Here is a 17,618-nt window from a genome sequence, read left to right as displayed (position 1 = left end):
AGAAAGGTCAGACTAAGTCAGGGGCTAGATTGCAACTTTAATGACTCTTCAACAGGGACTACTCTGAGTAGGGCTGATGGGAGTTGGTGGTTAACAAGATCTGGATCCCAACCCACCTCTCATGTTCAAGGGACAGGGACAGTTATAGTTTCTGTACCGTCCCACAAGTGATTGTGCAATCCAGGCGAAGAAAGCACTACTATCACAGCTCTTAGCACAGCTTGTGGTATCCTGTTTTAACTTTCATTTATGTTTCACTCAAACACACTCCCTGTTGACAGTCTTGAACAAAAGCCAGTTGAGGAACAGGGAGGGGAAAAAAAAACCTCAAAGAAAGAATATTTGTAAACTGATGTGTCTAAAACCCTTCGTAACGTATGGTTTGGAGTGATTTATTAATAACTGTACAACAGCATGCATTTTCACCACAGATGGATCTTTCTGTTTTCTTTCATTCCTTCATTTGCTCATTTAGCAGAGGATGCAAGTACAAGCAAGTATACAAAAGAATGGGTCCTTCGCATTGAACATGGTGGCAAAATGCCTAATGAACTGAACAGAGAATGCTCAAACAAGCATTTCTTTCAGGCACATACACTCATTTCAAGTGCCTCCTCTCCTCTCTTGAAAATACTTGGATATGCAACAAAGCCTAGTTCAGATTTCAATGACCCATCAAAACCTCTGCAAGCTTCATTCTTTCCTCAAAAATCAATATTAGCAGCAACATGTGTGTGCTTTGGGGACCTCTATATGAAAGAAATATGGGATAAAAATGAAATAATTTGTCACTGCTATGCATTAATTACACCCTTGAGTCCCGCCCACTTCCTCCATCCACACTTTTATGAGAAAGAAGATAAAACAATAATGTCCAGTTCAGCATTTTCCAGAACTGGCCACGTAAGTGAATGGAACCATCAACAACAGTGTCTTCTGTTATGACCACTAAAGCAACAGCGAAAGGCAAGTGATCTGTATAGGATAGAACTGTGTGCCGTGTATGTTCTGTGGACATAGATCGATATTGGTTTGGGAACAACCACTCTGCTTAATGTACAAATATTGGTTTCAAACAGGCAAGTTCAGTCAATGTTAGTGTAGTCTTTTTTTAAATAAACAAACAAATAAACAAAAAAGGAGTTATTTGTTTGTTATTTTCTTCACTTTTCTTTTCAAGATGGCATCATTTTTGCTTTAAAAGCTTATGCTGCCATTGAGCTACATACAGATATAGGCATATTTAAAGCAGAACCACTGAAATTTGAGTATAATAGGTTGGATCCAGATGGAGCCATGCAATACAGTAGATTTCAACAGGTCCATTCTACACGCTTCTACATCTGGATCCAATCTATCATCTACAGACCTCTTTTGAGCTGACATCTAAATGTGAGGAATGACATCATGGTCTAGCCTTATGTTTTTTGGAGCCTTAAAAACTGAAAAATTCTTAAAATTAACATTTTTATTTAATCCTGCAAAATCACATGACCAGGGAAGGCAAAGTGTCTTCATTATGGATAACAAAGGACAATAAAATTAACTATTTGTCTAGACTGTTTAATAATCCTGAGACTTGACTTTACTACTAAGAAATAAATGGGGCAACCAATCTTATTAAGGGGCGCAGCACATAAACACAGTGCAAAGATTAAAAGGACATCAGTGTTAGGCATGAGAGGAAATGCAAAGATGAGAATATTTGCTTTCAAACCCAGGTACCTGCATATTCCTACACAAAGCATATTTTTTCCATATTTGACTGGGGACTCCATATTATCAGGACTCTCCCTGAAATACTTTGAACAAGTTCAACTTTGAATCCTCCTCTTCTTATCACCATATTCTGTCTGAGAAGATTGGGGGGTCAAGGAGGTGAGAGTGGGTATGTTAGGGATGAGGTTGGCAAACCAGGTCCTGTATCCACCCCGTTTCATGATCTCGTGCAGCCTTCAACCTAATTTCAAAAATTCTTTTGCAAGAAATCAGTCCAAGAGTGACCGGTCCCTCTCCACACCCCAAGAGGGAAGGGAAAGAAAAAGCTAAGTAACAAAATAGGGTGGATGTGACCAGAAGAGGGGCTGCCTTTCATTTATTTCTTTTCTCATTCAGAAACCACCTTTCTCTCAAAGGGGTGGTGGAATTATGAGCTGCCCCAAATAGGGCAAAAAGCCCTCAGAAGAGTTCTCAAAAAGAAGTAGGAAGAGGATTAAGAGTACCAAGAGGGGGAGGATACGTTTTCCATCATTTTAAATTTCACAAGCCACGACTGCAGGTTAAAACGAGTTTACCAGTTGGCCTGAAAGTCCCACCCTCTGATCTGCAACACTTTCATTGCTGAGGTGGCTTAGTTCTGGTTAATCAGGGAGCAAGGCAATGGTCTTCTGTACATGATTGAGGAACAGGCTCCAAGGAGTCCCTGGGTCTAGACTGATAGTTTTCTCATACCTGTATCATCTTATATAAACCATTCTTATATTATGCTCATGCTTCAACCATCAGCTCACAACCACAAAAACTGCAGTCTGTTAGTTTTCAAATCTCACATAGTTTTGCATTCCCCTCTCCCCTTCCGTTAGAAGTGAAATCTTACCTCAGAACAAAAATAAAGATCTCTTACCAGGCAATCTTATAGGTTTCCATGGTGCAGAATTTGGCACGTAAGCATGCTTGGTCGCAGTAACGATCAGCTGACTGCCCAGCTTGTACTGAAACTTGATGAAGGCAGTGCCATCTGCTCCTGAGGTTCCAGAAGCAACAGGAATCTGGTTGGTAAAAATCTCAATAAAGGCTTCGGTGACTGGCTGATGTGTGCTGGCATCACTTACGTGGACCTTCAGGGTCACGTCTGCAACAAAAACACCAGGGAGGGGGGGAGTGTTAATTCTTAGGCAAGCTTTAGCATCCTATGTTGGGAGAACATAGTAATATCCTACATGTGAATAATGTTAACTAGTCTACACAGAGCTCATGTGGAAGAGGAAGAGCGCTCTCTCTCTCTCTCTCTCTCTCTCTCTCTCTCTCACATACACACACACACACACACACACACACACACACACACACAACAACAACAACAACAACAACAACAACAACAACAACAACAACAACAACAACAACCTTTGAAGTGCAGAGCTGGCAGAGACCCTATGGATTATCGAGTCCAGTCCCTATCAATGAAGCACAGTGCAAAACTGAACTCTCAACTTCTGGCTCCGTAGCCAGAGACAAGCTATCCAGAAGTTCTTCCCCCAGCCATTACCATTCATGCTGATTTGGAAATTCTGGGAACTTGTAGCTGTAGGAATGGACATAAGGCATGAGTGTTCCTCAAATCAGTGAACTGACCATGGACTACAAATTCCAGAACTACAGATTGCTGTTGTTTGGAGAGTCTAGGTATTGTAGTCCAAAAAATAAGTAACCTTTTCAAGCTCCAGGAATTGGCATATTGTGCAACTGCTTGGTAAAAATGTGGGACTGTTAGTAAGATGACACAGCTGGCATGACAAGAAGACACAATGTCCATATAAACCTTTGGAAATGATGTTTTCAGTCTTCAGCTTTAAGTATAAGCCAAATCTTTGCAATTCATTTCACATGAAATTCCCAAAGGAAATACACAAGCACAGAGAAATTTGAACCTCTGAACATCCTATTCTTGTTTCTTTGCAAAATTAAGCCTTAACCCTGACTTGGGGGGGACAGAGGATAGAGATGAGCAAGAGGCAAAATTCAAAATCAATGAACATGTTATGAAAAGAAATAGGAAATGACTGCCTGTTGAGGGTGGCAATATGTTTATGACTACAAGACTGAAACTGCCTCTGCTAATTTTATTTATTTTTTTTAATTTTTAATTATTATTTATTTTGAATTTTAATTTAATTTATAGATGTGCAGACAGCATCCATTGTGCTGATCATTTAAATCAGTGGTCCCCAACCTTTTCCAAATCACAGACCTTTTGGGGGAGGTTCTGTGCGTGGGTGGGCAGGGCACGCTCGCGCACATGTGCAAGTGGGCGGGCTGTGTGGGACGTGCATGGAGAGCTCCAGGAGATCTGTCTCCATGGCCCGATCCTGCCAAGGCCATGGCCTGGTACTGGGCTGCGGACCAGGGGTTGGGGAGCCCGATTTAATCTGTAAGTACAGTGGGGTCTTGACTTGAGAACTTAATCCATATTGGAAGGCGGTTCTCAAGTCAAAAAGTCTGTAAGTCAAGTCTCCATTGAGCTACAGTGCATTGAAAACCGATTAATCCCGTAACAGGCCGTTTTTGTTCCATTTTGGTTTTTTTCTGGTCTGTAAGTCAAATCTCAGTCTGCAAGTCAAACCTAAATTTTGCGGCCAGAGAAGTCTGTAACTCAAAAAGTCTGTAAGTCAAGCCGTCTGTAAGTCAAGGGTCCACTGTAGAGGAAGTGAACACATGTTTCAGAGATGAGGTGTTATAGCATTAGATTTAGATGAAGTAGCTGTGTTTGTCTGTGCTAGCATATCAAGCAAAAAACAAAGAAACAAAACAAAGTCAAACACTGTGGCACTTGAAATATTAATTGCTATATTTTAATGTGAACTTTTGTGGGCAAGTCCACTTCTTCAGACAACAGATTATAGCATGTTTCAGGGATAAGATGTTAATGCTGATCCAGCATCATCACCTTCCACTATTCCGGGTACCAAGCAAAGCTAATTCTAGTATTGCATTTAACTTTATCCTAATGCACAGCACAATTTGCACTGAATTTGCACTCTTAGTATATCCAAAGAGGCCCTCAGTCACAACAAGGTTCTTCTGGTGCTGTTATTTACCGTTTGTTTCCTTGCAGCTCTTTCATGGAATTCAAAAAAATGCTTTTTAGAGAAACCCTTCCATGCTGAGAATAAGTGATATGTATTTAAAAAAACAAAACAAAACAAAACAAAACAAAAACAAATGAAGGAAAATTCCTGGTTTTATTAATGGTTTTGTACCAACTTTCACCCATTAATTTATAAAAACAGAAGTTGCAATATGGGAACAGTGAAAACGAAAAAATACAGTGGGGTCTCTACTTAAGAACTTAATCCGTATTGGAAGGTGGTTCTCAAGTTGAAAAGTTCTTATGTTGAATCTGCATTTCCCATAGGAATGCATTGAAAACCATTTAATCCGTATCTGCTCTTTTCCGTCCATAGAAACTACAGTGGAACCTCTACTTAAGAACTTAATCCATTTTGGAATGCTGTTCTTAAGTTGAAACGTTCTTAAGTTGAAGCAAAATTTCCCATAGGAATGGACTGAAAACCAATTAATCCGTTCTGGCTGGTTTTTTGTTATGTAGAGGTGTGTTCGTACATTGAAGCATTAGTTCCCATAGGAACTAATGCAAAGCTGGTTAATACATACTCTACCACTAGGGGGAGAATTTTTTTTAACCTAAGATGACCTAAGGTTAAAAAAAGAGCAGGAAAGGTTTTTTTTCCTGTTCTAATCTTGGATTTCTGTTCTCAAGTAGAAGCAAAATTTAGCAAATGGAGCTGTTCTTAAGTTGGATTGTTCTTAAGTAGAGACATTCTTAAGTAGTGACCCCACTGTACTTAAAAAGTTGTATCTCAAAAGAACTGCCATGAAAAAAAAAATCCTAGAAAAAGCTCTAAGGCACTCCTGCCAAAATATTTCTAGATTTCATTCAGAGTAACAAAATGTTAAATATTATACTTCTTAATCCACTAATAGTCATTGTTAAGACATTTTAATGAGTCCTTCGAATAGTATTCTAGAGCAGCTTTTGACATGATGGTGCTACTCTGCGCAAGTTGGACGATGTCTCCTAACCTTAGGATCTGCAGTCCATACTATACAGAAGCTACACTTTGATGCAAAAGCCTGCACCATCTATGGGTACTGTTGGGTGCTAAGTGTAAATTTCTCTTTGAAGTCCCTGGATCTCTAAGGATGCATTATGCAACTAACTCCTTGCTAAAATACAACATGCTATTAACCACATCACTCATCACTAAAAATTCACCCAAAGAACAAGTACTTGCTGTGCAGATCTTTCAGCCTCCTACACACGCTCCCTTCTCCATTTAAACCACCATAGCAACAGCATATGATTATGAGCACAACCATCTACATTCTTGTACTCTCGTGACATACAAATGCTTCCACCATTTCAGAAGCCAAACTCGACATACAGCACATTGATTTATTTGCTTTCTGCCTTGCCTTTCCAGCAAAAAAAAGAGAGAGGAATGGATGGTGGTAACAAGAATAAAATACAGGTTAAAAACAAAAGAAAATAAAAGCAAATCAATCCAAAACACAAAAATAAAAGGCACAGCAAGCATCCAAGTAGTGACACCCTTTCAGTAGCAGCCCAAATGTTGCACTTTCTGTTTCCTCCTTCAATTTGGCCTCCCCGTGAATTCTGGGAGAAGTTTGAAAACTTGTGCACTCTTTTGTGCATTCCATTTGGTGTTGACAAAGGCATTTTCCCATACTAACTTTTGGCTCCTAGTTTGAGAAACTGAATACATTAATCACACTAATTACATGCCATCAAAACAGAGAATACTCAGAAGTAGGTTGCCATTTCCTTTTTCCGTGGCTACTCTGGGACTGTGCAGTTTTTGTCCAAAGCCAGAGGATTGGAAACGATCAGTCTACATCTCAATCATAAAGAAGGGCAGTGCCAAAAAATGCTCCAACTACCGTACAATTGCATTCATTTCCCACACTAGCAAGGTTATGCTCAAAATCCTACAAGGTAGGCTTCAGCAGTATGTGGACTGAAAACTCCCAGAAGTACAAGCTCCAGAGGAGCTAGAGACCAAATTGCTAACATGTGCTGGATTATAGAGAAAGCCAGAGGGTTCCAGAAAAAAGGCAGGTTACTTACCTGTAACGATAGTTCTTCAAGTGGATCTCTGTGAATTCACACTTACCCGCCCTGCCTCCCCTCTATCCGTCACTCTCCACTACTGCTCTGCAGAGTACATGGTGGCAGATAAAATAGAACTGACGTGGGCGGGCGGGACTTCCGCTATGGAACACTCCGAGGACTCCTGCGCAGGCGCAGTTTACCCACCAGTGTGATTCACAGAGACCACGTTGAAGAACATCTACTTCTGCTTCATTGATTACGCAAAAGCCTTTGACTGTGTGGACCACAACCAACTATGGCAAGTTCTTAAAGAAATGGGAGTGCCTGATCATCTTATCTATCTCCTGAGAAATCTATACAGTATGTGGGACAAGAAGCGACAGTTAGAACTAGATGTGGAACAACTGATTGGTTCAAAATCGAGAAAGAAGCATGACAATTAAGATTGCTGGAAGAAATATCAAGAGCCTCAGATATGCAGATGATACCACTCTGATGGCAGAAAGTGAGGAAGAATTAAAGAACCTCTTAATGAGGGTGAAAGAGGAGAGCGCAAAAAATGGTCTGAAACTCAACATCAAAAAAAACTAAGATCATGGCCACTGGTCCCATCACCTCCTGGCAAATAGAAGGGGAAGATATGGAGGCAGTGATAAAATTTACTTTCTTGTGCTCCATGATGACTGCAGATGGTTACAGCAGTCACGAAATTAAAAGATGCCTGCTTCTTCGGAGGAAACCTTGACAGCATCTTAAAGAGCAGAGACATCACCTTGCTGACAAATGTCTGCAAAGTCAAAGCTATGGTTTTTCCAGTAGTGATGTATGGAAGTGAGAGCTGGACCATAAAGAAGGCTGACCTCCAAAGAACTGATGCTTTTGAATTGTGGTGCTGGAGGAGACTCCTGAGAGTCCCCTGGACTGTAAGGAGAACAAACCTATCTGTTCTGAAGGAAATCAAGCCTGAGTGCTTACTGGAAGGACAGATGCCGAAGCTGAGGCTCCAATACTTTGGCCATCTCATGAGAAGAGAAGACTCCCTGAAAAAGACCGTGATGTTGGGAAAGTGTGAGGGCAAGAGGAGAAATGGACGACAGAGGATGAGATGGTTGGACAGTGTCATCGAAGCAACCAACATGATTTTGACCCAACTCCGGGAGGCAGTGGAAGACAGGAGGGCCTGGCGTGCTCTGGTCCATGGGGTCACTAAGAGTTGGACACGACTTAATGAGTAAACAAAAAAAACACACACACAGACTAGTTCTTCTCTCAAACGGCATAGTGGGGAATCAAACTCCCAGCCTCTGGTTCCACCAATAGATACCTAACCCCGCTGATTTCATCAGACAGCTATATTCATTAATATATATTTGTTTAAATCCAGCCAGAACAGATCCAGTGAATCAATGAGACTATCAGCATCAGCATCATGTGCTCTCAAGTCAGTTCTGACTTATGATGACTCTTTTCAGGTTTTTCCAGGTGAAGAATATGAGTCAGAAGTGATTTATTGTTCTCTTCTTCTGGGGGGCACCCTAGGACTGTATGGCTTGCCTGAGGCCACACAAGCTGGTTCTACTTGCAGGAGGCACAGTGGGGAACTGAACTCCCAACCTCTGGCACCACAAGGAGATACCTAAGCCATTGAGCTATCCAGCCAGCTCGGACTATGACAGGTCAACATTTATTAAGTCCTACTAATTCAGTGTATCCACTTCATTTCTAGCACACTAATGCTTTTAGCCTTCAGAATCCAAACATTTCAGAAAGTTCTGTCAATTGAAATGTTTCATAATGAGGGGAGGGGGAAGAAACATATGAATGAATGTGGAAACTATATGTGCTTCAGATTGTACAAGCTGTAAAGGAAACAGCAAAATAGGCTTTGATTTTAGAAACTTACATAAATCTAAATCCATACCAGGGCCAGTCCAAGACATTTTACTGTCTAGGTCAAAAGACAGGTTGGCACTCTCCCCTTGATTTTAAGTACAGACATTGCCAGAAGAATTGAATCTGACTTTATCATAGTTAACAGCATAGAGTCCTTCTCAGATGGCAGTAGGTTAATTAAGGAGATACTGAAGGAAGGACTGGAGCACTGATACCACTTTTTCCGGCATCTGCCATTTGAAGTGGACACGTTTCTCTGCCTACTGGTAGGGCCGGTTCTGCCATAATTCAGTATAAAACTACACAGGCTGTGAGGCATTAGCATTTATTTCCCTTGGCTTGACTACCAATTTAGAAGAGCCAATGTAGCAAAGAATAATGAAGCATGCAGGAAAAAGAGAGAGAGAGAGAGAATAATGAAAGGGAGGCTTGCGTGCGAGGGTTACTTACAAAAGACAGTTCAGAAGCACAGATTCTTAAATTGCACAGTACAAAGCAGAAGAAGAAAACGTGCAAAAGAAACAAGACAGGAGATCCAAAAAGAAACAAATAATTCCTAAGTACTGCTTTCGATATTTCAAATTTAAAAAGTGAAAAGGAACTAGAAAATTAGGTAGCTAAAAGTACAGGTAAGAGGAAAGTAAAATGATAATCAAAAGGTTTCCTGTTCACTCTTTTCAAATACAAACAGCATCACTGATTCATTCTAATATTCACAGCTTCACTGGAAACCCCCCTCCTCAAAAGCAACCAAGAATAATATTATAATAATCTCAGAACTGCAGATCAGGAAGGGACCCTGCGGATCATCAAGTCCAACCCCCGTCAAGGAGGCACAGTGAGGAATCAAACTCCCAACCTCTGGATCCACAGCCAGATACCTAAACCACTGAGCTATCCAGCAGTTCTCCAGCTGATACTACAGGGCAAGTGTCTGAAGGCCTATGTAAATGGCAATATTTCACTGCGCCCTACTACCAGCTAAGTTTTGTCTTGCCTAAATGCAATGAGATTGTTCTGTCCTGGCCTTTGGCAGATTCAAGCAGAACAGTCCTATGTAGAGTTGGCATAAATGGGGAAAAGGTGGTTTGTGATGCTTTGTGGTTCATCGCTATTCACAAACAATGAACCATGAACTTTCATTTGAAACAAATTGCTTCATGGTTTGTGCAATTCAGGATTCTGGAAGCAGTAGAGCAGCTAGTTAAAGAGCACTTTTCTGGGGGACATGCTTTGGGTGGCTATGACTTGGCCATCCCAAAACCAATCTCCTCCAAACTTAGAGGGGTGGGGAAGAGAGTCAGCCCAAGAATTAGTCCAAGTTTGGCAACGTCTGAATTTGGGATGTCCAAGTTATAGCCCATGTATAAATCACCAATGTTTTGTGGTTTGTGTCTTGCCCATTTCTAGTCCTAGGGCAAATGGGTCCTGTTCAATCAGAAACAATGCACCGCACAACGACTCCTTGTCGGTATCACTCCTGGCTAGGCTGGTAATACCCAAGGTAAATGCAATACATTTTTTTGTACCCTGTGTATGCTTCTTTATGTGTAATCAGTGTGGAGATCAAGCAAAACATGGAACAGTTCTGGCCAGGCAGGCACACACTGTACATGTAGTATACTGTAAAGCTAACAGCATGAAAATATAGACGTATATGAGACACACAGAAATTAGGAAGCTCAGCATTCAGGTGTGCTTATCTAAAGGTGCAGAAGGGCTTTCTAAGCTCACCATAACCCTACATAGGTGCTCACTGCATGAAAGAAGGAAGTGGATACAAGATGCTGCAAGGTGGCAGGCCTACCTCTACCCTGATGTTGCACAGTCCCTTCTGGATCAGGGGGTTGACCTTGTGCAGCAAGGAGCCCTTGCTATAAACTGTGCAGGAAATAAGACTCCCTGCAACAGAACACAGTCAAAGACTGGAAACGTTCCTCCTTTGAACTACAAGTCCTGATCCCCTAGGTTGGCACGGTCAAATAGGGACTTCTATCAACCAGCCTCTGACATCATACTTCCTATGGGTGCTATGTTCCTTGATCCAAACAAAGAGACCTGTATGTCAAACCTGTATGTCAAGGGCACCCTCTAGGCCAGCGATGGTGAACCTGTGGCACACGTGCCACAGCTGGCACGTGGAGCCTTTCCTGCCGGCACGCGAGCCATAGGTCGCCAGATCGCTACTTCCCCCCGTGCGGCCAAACCTGAGAAGGCAGCTGCAGCCGCGGTGCTGGCGCTTTGGCAGGCAGATCCGGAGCAGCTGGTGCTGCCAGCAAATTGACAGTGGGGTCTTGAGGCACCTCTGTGCCAGGATTCCTCCTCCTGCCGCCACTTCCGGTTATGCCGCCACCACCACCTCCGGTTCCGCCGTCACCAGTTTGGGCACACGAATCCAAAAAGGTTCGCCACCACTGCTCTAGGCTGTAAGGTAAAGGTAAAGGTTCCCTTTGACAATTTGTCCAGTCGTGTCCGACTCTAGGGCGCAGTGCTCATCCCTGTCTCCAAGCCATAGAGCCAGCGTTCGTCCACAGACAGTTTCCATGGTCATGTGGCCAGCGCAACTATACATGGAATGCTGTTACCTTCCCATCATGGTGGTACCTATTTATCTACTCTTTGCATGCTTTCGAACCGCTAGGTTGGCAGCCAAGGATAATATATAGACCATAAACATACAGAGGTTCAAAGCTGCCAATATCTGTTTAAACCATGACACCTGCTTTATAGAAAATTACGTCGTCACTGGAGTAGTAGAAAACAAACCAGAACCGTACTTAAGTCCTCTTCCTAGCTCTGTTAAATGAAAATGAGGGGAAGAGTCAGGACTTTGTGATTCTGAGGTCTATCCAAACACAGCACAAAATCTTGGTCTATCGTCATTTGTGTGAACGCAGTCCTTATTGAACCCTCAAATGCCCAAAGTGTCAACTCTAGCTGCAGTATTGTGGAGAGAGATGGTACACCTGCAAGATATTTCTAAGATGCCAGGCCTTAAAAATAAACATGCAGCGTGCAAATTGCTAGCACTATTGTAGACTATGTGATATAGGGTTTAGTGGTCCCACAAACTAGACACAGTCTTAACATTTACGTTCTTTTCCCTTGAGTTCATTTCTTAATTACAGTCTACTTGTTTTTACAACTAAGAGGGCAAATCAAAATCACTTCAGTTTGGTCAAATATAGCTGTGCAAGTACAACTTTTCTTTCCTATTGCTAAATTTGCTCTCCCATGTAAAGAAAACAAAACAGTTTCAGGCAATAATTTGGGGAAAGGCAAGTTTGAAAAATCTCTGGAATCCAAAAGCGTCCGATTCCTTTCTGCCTTCCTACCCTGACTGTTTTAAGCACCAAGCAAAAACCTACATTTGATCTGATAAATCCTCTTTGCTCCATCTGTTTGGCAAGCTGAGATTTCCCCCGATTTAAAACATACTTCCCAAAGAGTTTGTTAATGGAAACATCCCCAGGACCCGAAGCAGCCACTTGAAATAGGGACTTGGCAAGCAATTAGGGTCCCTGGCTGCCAGAAAAGCACTGATGTACGATGCAGCAAGGCACAAGCTTTCATTATCATTCCAGAATAGGTTTGGATAACAAATATTCAACATGATGTTTGCCTTAAGACTTTCCAGGTGGGATCAGTCCAGATTTCCAAACATCTTTCTTCACTGAGACAGAAAAAGAACAGTATAGTTGTTGAGTTGGGCTTGTTTGATACCACCTGTCAACCTCACCGTAATCCTTATATTCCCTTGAGAAGTATCTCACTACAACACTGTTTTTCCCATCTAATAAGCATATATAGATCATGACTTCCCCTGTAATTTTATTTGTAAACGTAAGGCAAAAAACTAATTTTTTTACATTAATTACACCATTACTCAGAAACAGAGTTAACAGTGCACAGCATCAGAAGATGCTTGTTCTGTTTTCCAAACAATTTAAAAAAATATTTATTTATTTTTTTACCCCAAAATATAACTGCCTCACTTGAATTCCTAATATGGCCCCAGATGGGGTATATCCCAATGGTAGGAAATCACTGGCTGAAATCCTACTGCTTGCAACTAGAGTAGATCTATTTGACCAATGCAACTTATGGAAAAGTTGACTCACCATATCTCCACTGAGTCAATGCTTCTACCCTAGTTAGTGCAACTTGCTTACTTACTTACCCTAGTGCAACAGGACTTCAGCCACTGTCCTAGAATCATCAGTCTCCCATACAGACTCCCATACAGCCACTGTCCTAGAATCATCAGTCTCCCATACAGTGTTGGAGTTCCTTGGAAACCTAACAAGAGTGTGTTGCCATGGCTGGACTTGCCATCAGCAGCTTGATCTTCTTCTTGCAACAGAACTGTCTTGTCTCCTCCCAAACCTAACAGACCAAAGAAGGAACAGAGCCAGCTCATGGAAGCATATATTTAGGAGAATAAACAGGGAAGGCAACTGACTATTACCACAGGGAATGAGGAAGAAATTAACTGGAAGGAAAGGAAGATGGAGACAAATGTGAGGACCTACTGACAGTCACTAAGAACAGTCTGAGAAGGAGAGAAAAGGTTACAGAGACAAATGAAGTGAGCAGGGAAGGGAGGGTGACCTGTGAACAGAAAGCCAGAATAGGCCATAGGCCAGTCAAAAGAAGAATCTTTCCTATGTCCTAGATATCCTGAGTTTTGAAGCTACCATCAAGAAACTCATCAAGAGGTGAGTGGTGAGGGGAAGAATGAGAGAAGAATGGAAGAAGGGGGGGGAAGGCATTCAAAAGGGAGAGTAGAGGAAAGAGAACTTAAGCCAGAGTGCTCAATGGTTGCCCTCGAAGTGTTGCTGAACTGCAAACTGCAACTTCCATCAGCACAGCCTAGTCAGAACATACACAACATTCTGTAAGAAGCAAATAAAGACTGCCTGTCCTTTCATGAGAAATGAATTTATGTGATGCAGCTACTAGGGAGAAGAGTGAAAGTGAGGGGGTTCTAGCAAGAAGCTCAAAGTGGCTCCTGCAAGCTTGGAGTATGCTCCTTCCTGACATACCATATACAGTAATGATGTCTTAGGACACTGATTGTTTAAAAGATGGCTTGAACTGGCCGCATACTGCCCTAAACTGTCTTGAATATGTTAAGCCTGCGGAAAAGTAGTACTGTCATGAGCAGGGTGAGACTTCAGTAATTGAAGACCTTCCCTTTTCTCCCATTACTCTTAAGTAATCTATGTTGCTGCACAGAAGTCATAATTTTTTTTCTATACTGTTCAGATAAATGTTATGTATGGAAGGGGAAGAAATCCCATTTTTTTAAAAAAACAACACTCTGTCTCATAACTATCCAAAAGCAATGGGAAAAATATGAGAAATCTATTGCAACATTTTCAGAAATTAAGCTTTAATTACCCAATTTGTATGCGTATCATCTTTTAATGATTATACATTTCTAAGAGATTAAAAATATCCCTCTACTCTGGGATAAAGGTTTGCTTTCTCACTACAAAATATTCTCTGGACAAGCCATTTCCTTTTTTGAAAGATCATTGAAAAATTAATCCGCATGTGATGTCGAGCAGCAGTTACATCACGTGTTGACAAATTACTTAGTGAAAGCAAAGCTGGATCACAAGAAAGAAGGGACAGCAGGCAAGGCCAGATCGTTTTCCAAAATAACACAGTAAGGTACTTTGCAGCTCTGTTATCTGAAGAGGGAAAAAACAAAAAAGCCACACTTGGGACTTAGAAACCTATTTTATAGTCCAATATAGTGAACTAAAGCCACAGTGGATTTAATTTTAATCAGTCTGATTTAAATCATGATCACGATTTAAATATTCACTCAGAAAGACTATTTTATTGTGTGGTTTCTCCCTCCCAAAAGCACTCTCTTGCTTAATATAATTTTAATACAACACAACAATCCTCTGTTCTCTTACACTTCCATTGTCTGAAAGCATGCAATTCCAGAGCGAGTTTAAAAGTCACAGAGGGACAACAGCAAAGGTTTCCACTCTAAAGGAATAAGCATCATTTCCAGAAAACTACTGAAAGGAATCCTAGAGATTTAAGTAGGGCTTTCGAAAACTTTCAGGTTTACCATGTTGGCAGGGGAGGGGGCGCTCATGCCTTGAGGGCAGCAGGGAGGAGAGACGGCGATGCTTATGGCAGATGCCAAAACGGCCAGCTGTGGCTCTGAATACAGGCAGCGGTGGCAACAGCAAAGAGCTGGTAGCAGCCCCAAATACGTGCAGCTCTCTTGCATGCATGTTACACTGTCCAGCCAGTTCAGCGGGAGAGAAAGCTGCATGCCTCCCTCCTCTGCGCTTTATGCCAGAGCTGTCCGTTCGTTAAGATCACCTCTAATGGTGTTGGTGGGCAGGTGGAGCCTTCATGTGCATGCAGGCAGTCAGCCGCTGAGGCTGCCCAAAACCATCCCCTTCCACATTTTTAAAATCCTTACCCGTGTCCCCCTAACTTTGGAATATCTTCATCTCTGCTACAGTGGGACATGCCCTGTACCCAGTACGGGAACACTGCCCTTATGATTTGAACACTTTGCCTATTATGGACATTAACACCACAGTGACTGCTATATTTTACAGGTAAAAAAGGAACACAGAGAAAGGGGGGCTGAATGGACATACAACCAGGAACATTCCCCAGCAATTTAGCCATGTGTCCCCTCAGCACACAAGCCTGAGGAAATTTGTTGTGATTCAGAGTCAGAAGTCATCTTTTCTGCCTGAGGCAGCTGTTCCTCTTTGGGCCACCATAAGGGTGGTGGTGGTGAGGAGATATAAAACAGGTAAAACAAAGAACATTATTTTGGATGATGCCAAGAAAGAGCACCCTTCAGAGTTACATACAACAGAATTTGCATGTGAATCAGTCCAAAATTGTGCCATTCATTACTCACTGACTAAGTAAAATCTAGTATGAAGCCAATCCCTTTTTTCACTTATTGAAACTCGCCTTGTTTTCTTACACATACCCCTCACATTTCTAGGCCTTTATATTATTTCTGATGTCCTTCCTATTTATGCCTTTTTAGTCAACACCATTTGAAAATTGTAATTAAACTACTGCACAGCCTCCTTCTAGATAATTAATAGAGACATAAAATTAAAGGACTAGTACAGAAAGCATCTTTCAGCATAACTGCAATAAAACTTCTCTAGCATAACCTACAGTCATTTATAAGAGTTATCATTGATCCCTCCATCCAGTTTTCAATGTCACGCAAGCCCCCTGCTTCCCTCCCAATCATTCTGAATTATTCTCCAAATGGATGCTTCCACCTAGGCACCATGCTGCATGATGAACAACAATGACAGAAAAAACCAAAGGACATTTATCTTCCACCAAAGGAACATGCTAACAATTTGTTGTGACCTCATGTCTTGGCTCACACTATAATTAAGAAAAATGTAACTGTTTCTTTTCCAACACAGAAAATAGACTATTCCGCAAACAGTTTTTAAAATAATGTAACAGCTTCCAGAGCTACTGAAATTTAGAGTCAATTGTTAAACAAGCCCACAAATATCAATGGAAGCTGAAATATTTTACCAGCAGCATCTGAGGAAGTGGGGTATGTGTCTATGAAAGCTGCAATAAATCTCTTAGACTTAAAGGTGCCACATGATCCTTTTTTAATTTTCCAGAGATGGTGTCCTTCCAATGGAAAATTAAAGCAACAACTACAGTCTCTTCCAAAGTCTGAAAGATATTCATCTTCGACCAGAGTTGCACCACTATTTAAGTGCAACTTTAAAAACCGCTGTATCATGGATTCGCATTAGGAAGCACACATCTATTAAAACTCATCTAAACCAGATGTAGCCAAGCAAGGGTCACCCAGATGTTCTGGAATAAAAATCCTATTATCCCCAACCAGCATTACTAAAAGTAAGAGGCTATGGCAGTTGTAGCCCAAAGCATTTGGAGAGCTCCAGTCAGTAGAAACCTAACAAGTCAACCTACAGAAGTTTACCAGGTGGATACAGAAGAGACAACTATGCCTCTTCTCTGTCTCATCAACCAGCATCAGAGGTAGGATGCCTAGAAAGAGGGGACACCAACATACTAAGCCAAAATTGTTTTGGAGAAATATAAATATATACAACAAAAGGTTCCATGATTTAATAATTTCAAATCTGGGGAGGCTACAGTGCAAACACACATAGTGTTCAGCTAGTCTGTCTTCTCCCTCATAATATGGCCTGACACTAGCAGTCATTCACATAATTCCACCCATGTTTGAACAGACTTAAGCTCTTCAGCTGTAGATGTCAGAAGACAGATCCATTCCTGCAAAGACAACTTCTGCAAAATGAGGTCATTCTTCTATTGGAAGACTCCCAGAGGCAAGTCGAAAAGCGCTTTATTTGCTATGCAAAGTGAAAGGGCACAATGAATAGAGAAAAGAATTCCCTTGGGGTGTATTTGAATTCAGCCACACTTATCTGGCAAAGAAACAAAAAACTAAACAACAACAGAACTTACACACAACTTTAAGCAATTTGCATGCCTCCAAGTTAACACTCTCTACACTCTCTTAAATTATTACCAGCAACAGTTCTGGATTTGTTGTCCTAGCCCAGATGCCTAGAAATTAAAGGAAAGTGATAAAATAAGCAGTGATTTTCAATAACACATGACAAGCCCTCTCTGAAGTCCCTGCAAAGTGGAATTCTGACTCTGACATAAACAAATAAGCAGTGCTAACATCTACTTTTTCAATGTTTACATACAAGGAACATTTCAAATACACATTTGCACAACCTCTAAGCTAGCAATTCATCAATAAGAAAAAGGTTCTTTATGCAAAGTCTTGCTAGCTCTGTTTTGTTCTGCT

General features: G+C 41.4%; 1 protein-coding gene across 3 annotated transcripts in view; it reads right to left on the bottom strand.

Moving 5' to 3' along the window:
• FAM171A1 (family with sequence similarity 171 member A1) overlaps positions 1-17,618 on the bottom strand; it is an 89,692-nt gene that overhangs the window by 49,550 nt on the left and 22,524 nt on the right. For 2 of the 3 annotated variants that reach the window (XM_073003123.2, XM_073003124.2), the window contains exon 2: positions 2,624-2,851. In XM_073003123.2, coding sequence (XP_072859224.1) covers positions 2,624-2,851 — 228 coding nt within the window. Of the gene's footprint in view, positions 1-2,596; positions 2,852-17,618 lie in introns of all 3 variants that reach the window. The other variant, XM_078378676.1, reaches the window with a different exon arrangement.

This window comes from Pogona vitticeps, chromosome 6, assembly GCF_051106095.1.
Source record: "Pogona vitticeps strain Pit_001003342236 chromosome 6, PviZW2.1, whole genome shotgun sequence".
NCBI classification, from domain to species: Eukaryota; Metazoa; Chordata; class Lepidosauria; order Squamata; family Agamidae; genus Pogona; species Pogona vitticeps.
This window is presented reverse-complemented; position numbering and strand designations above follow the sequence as displayed.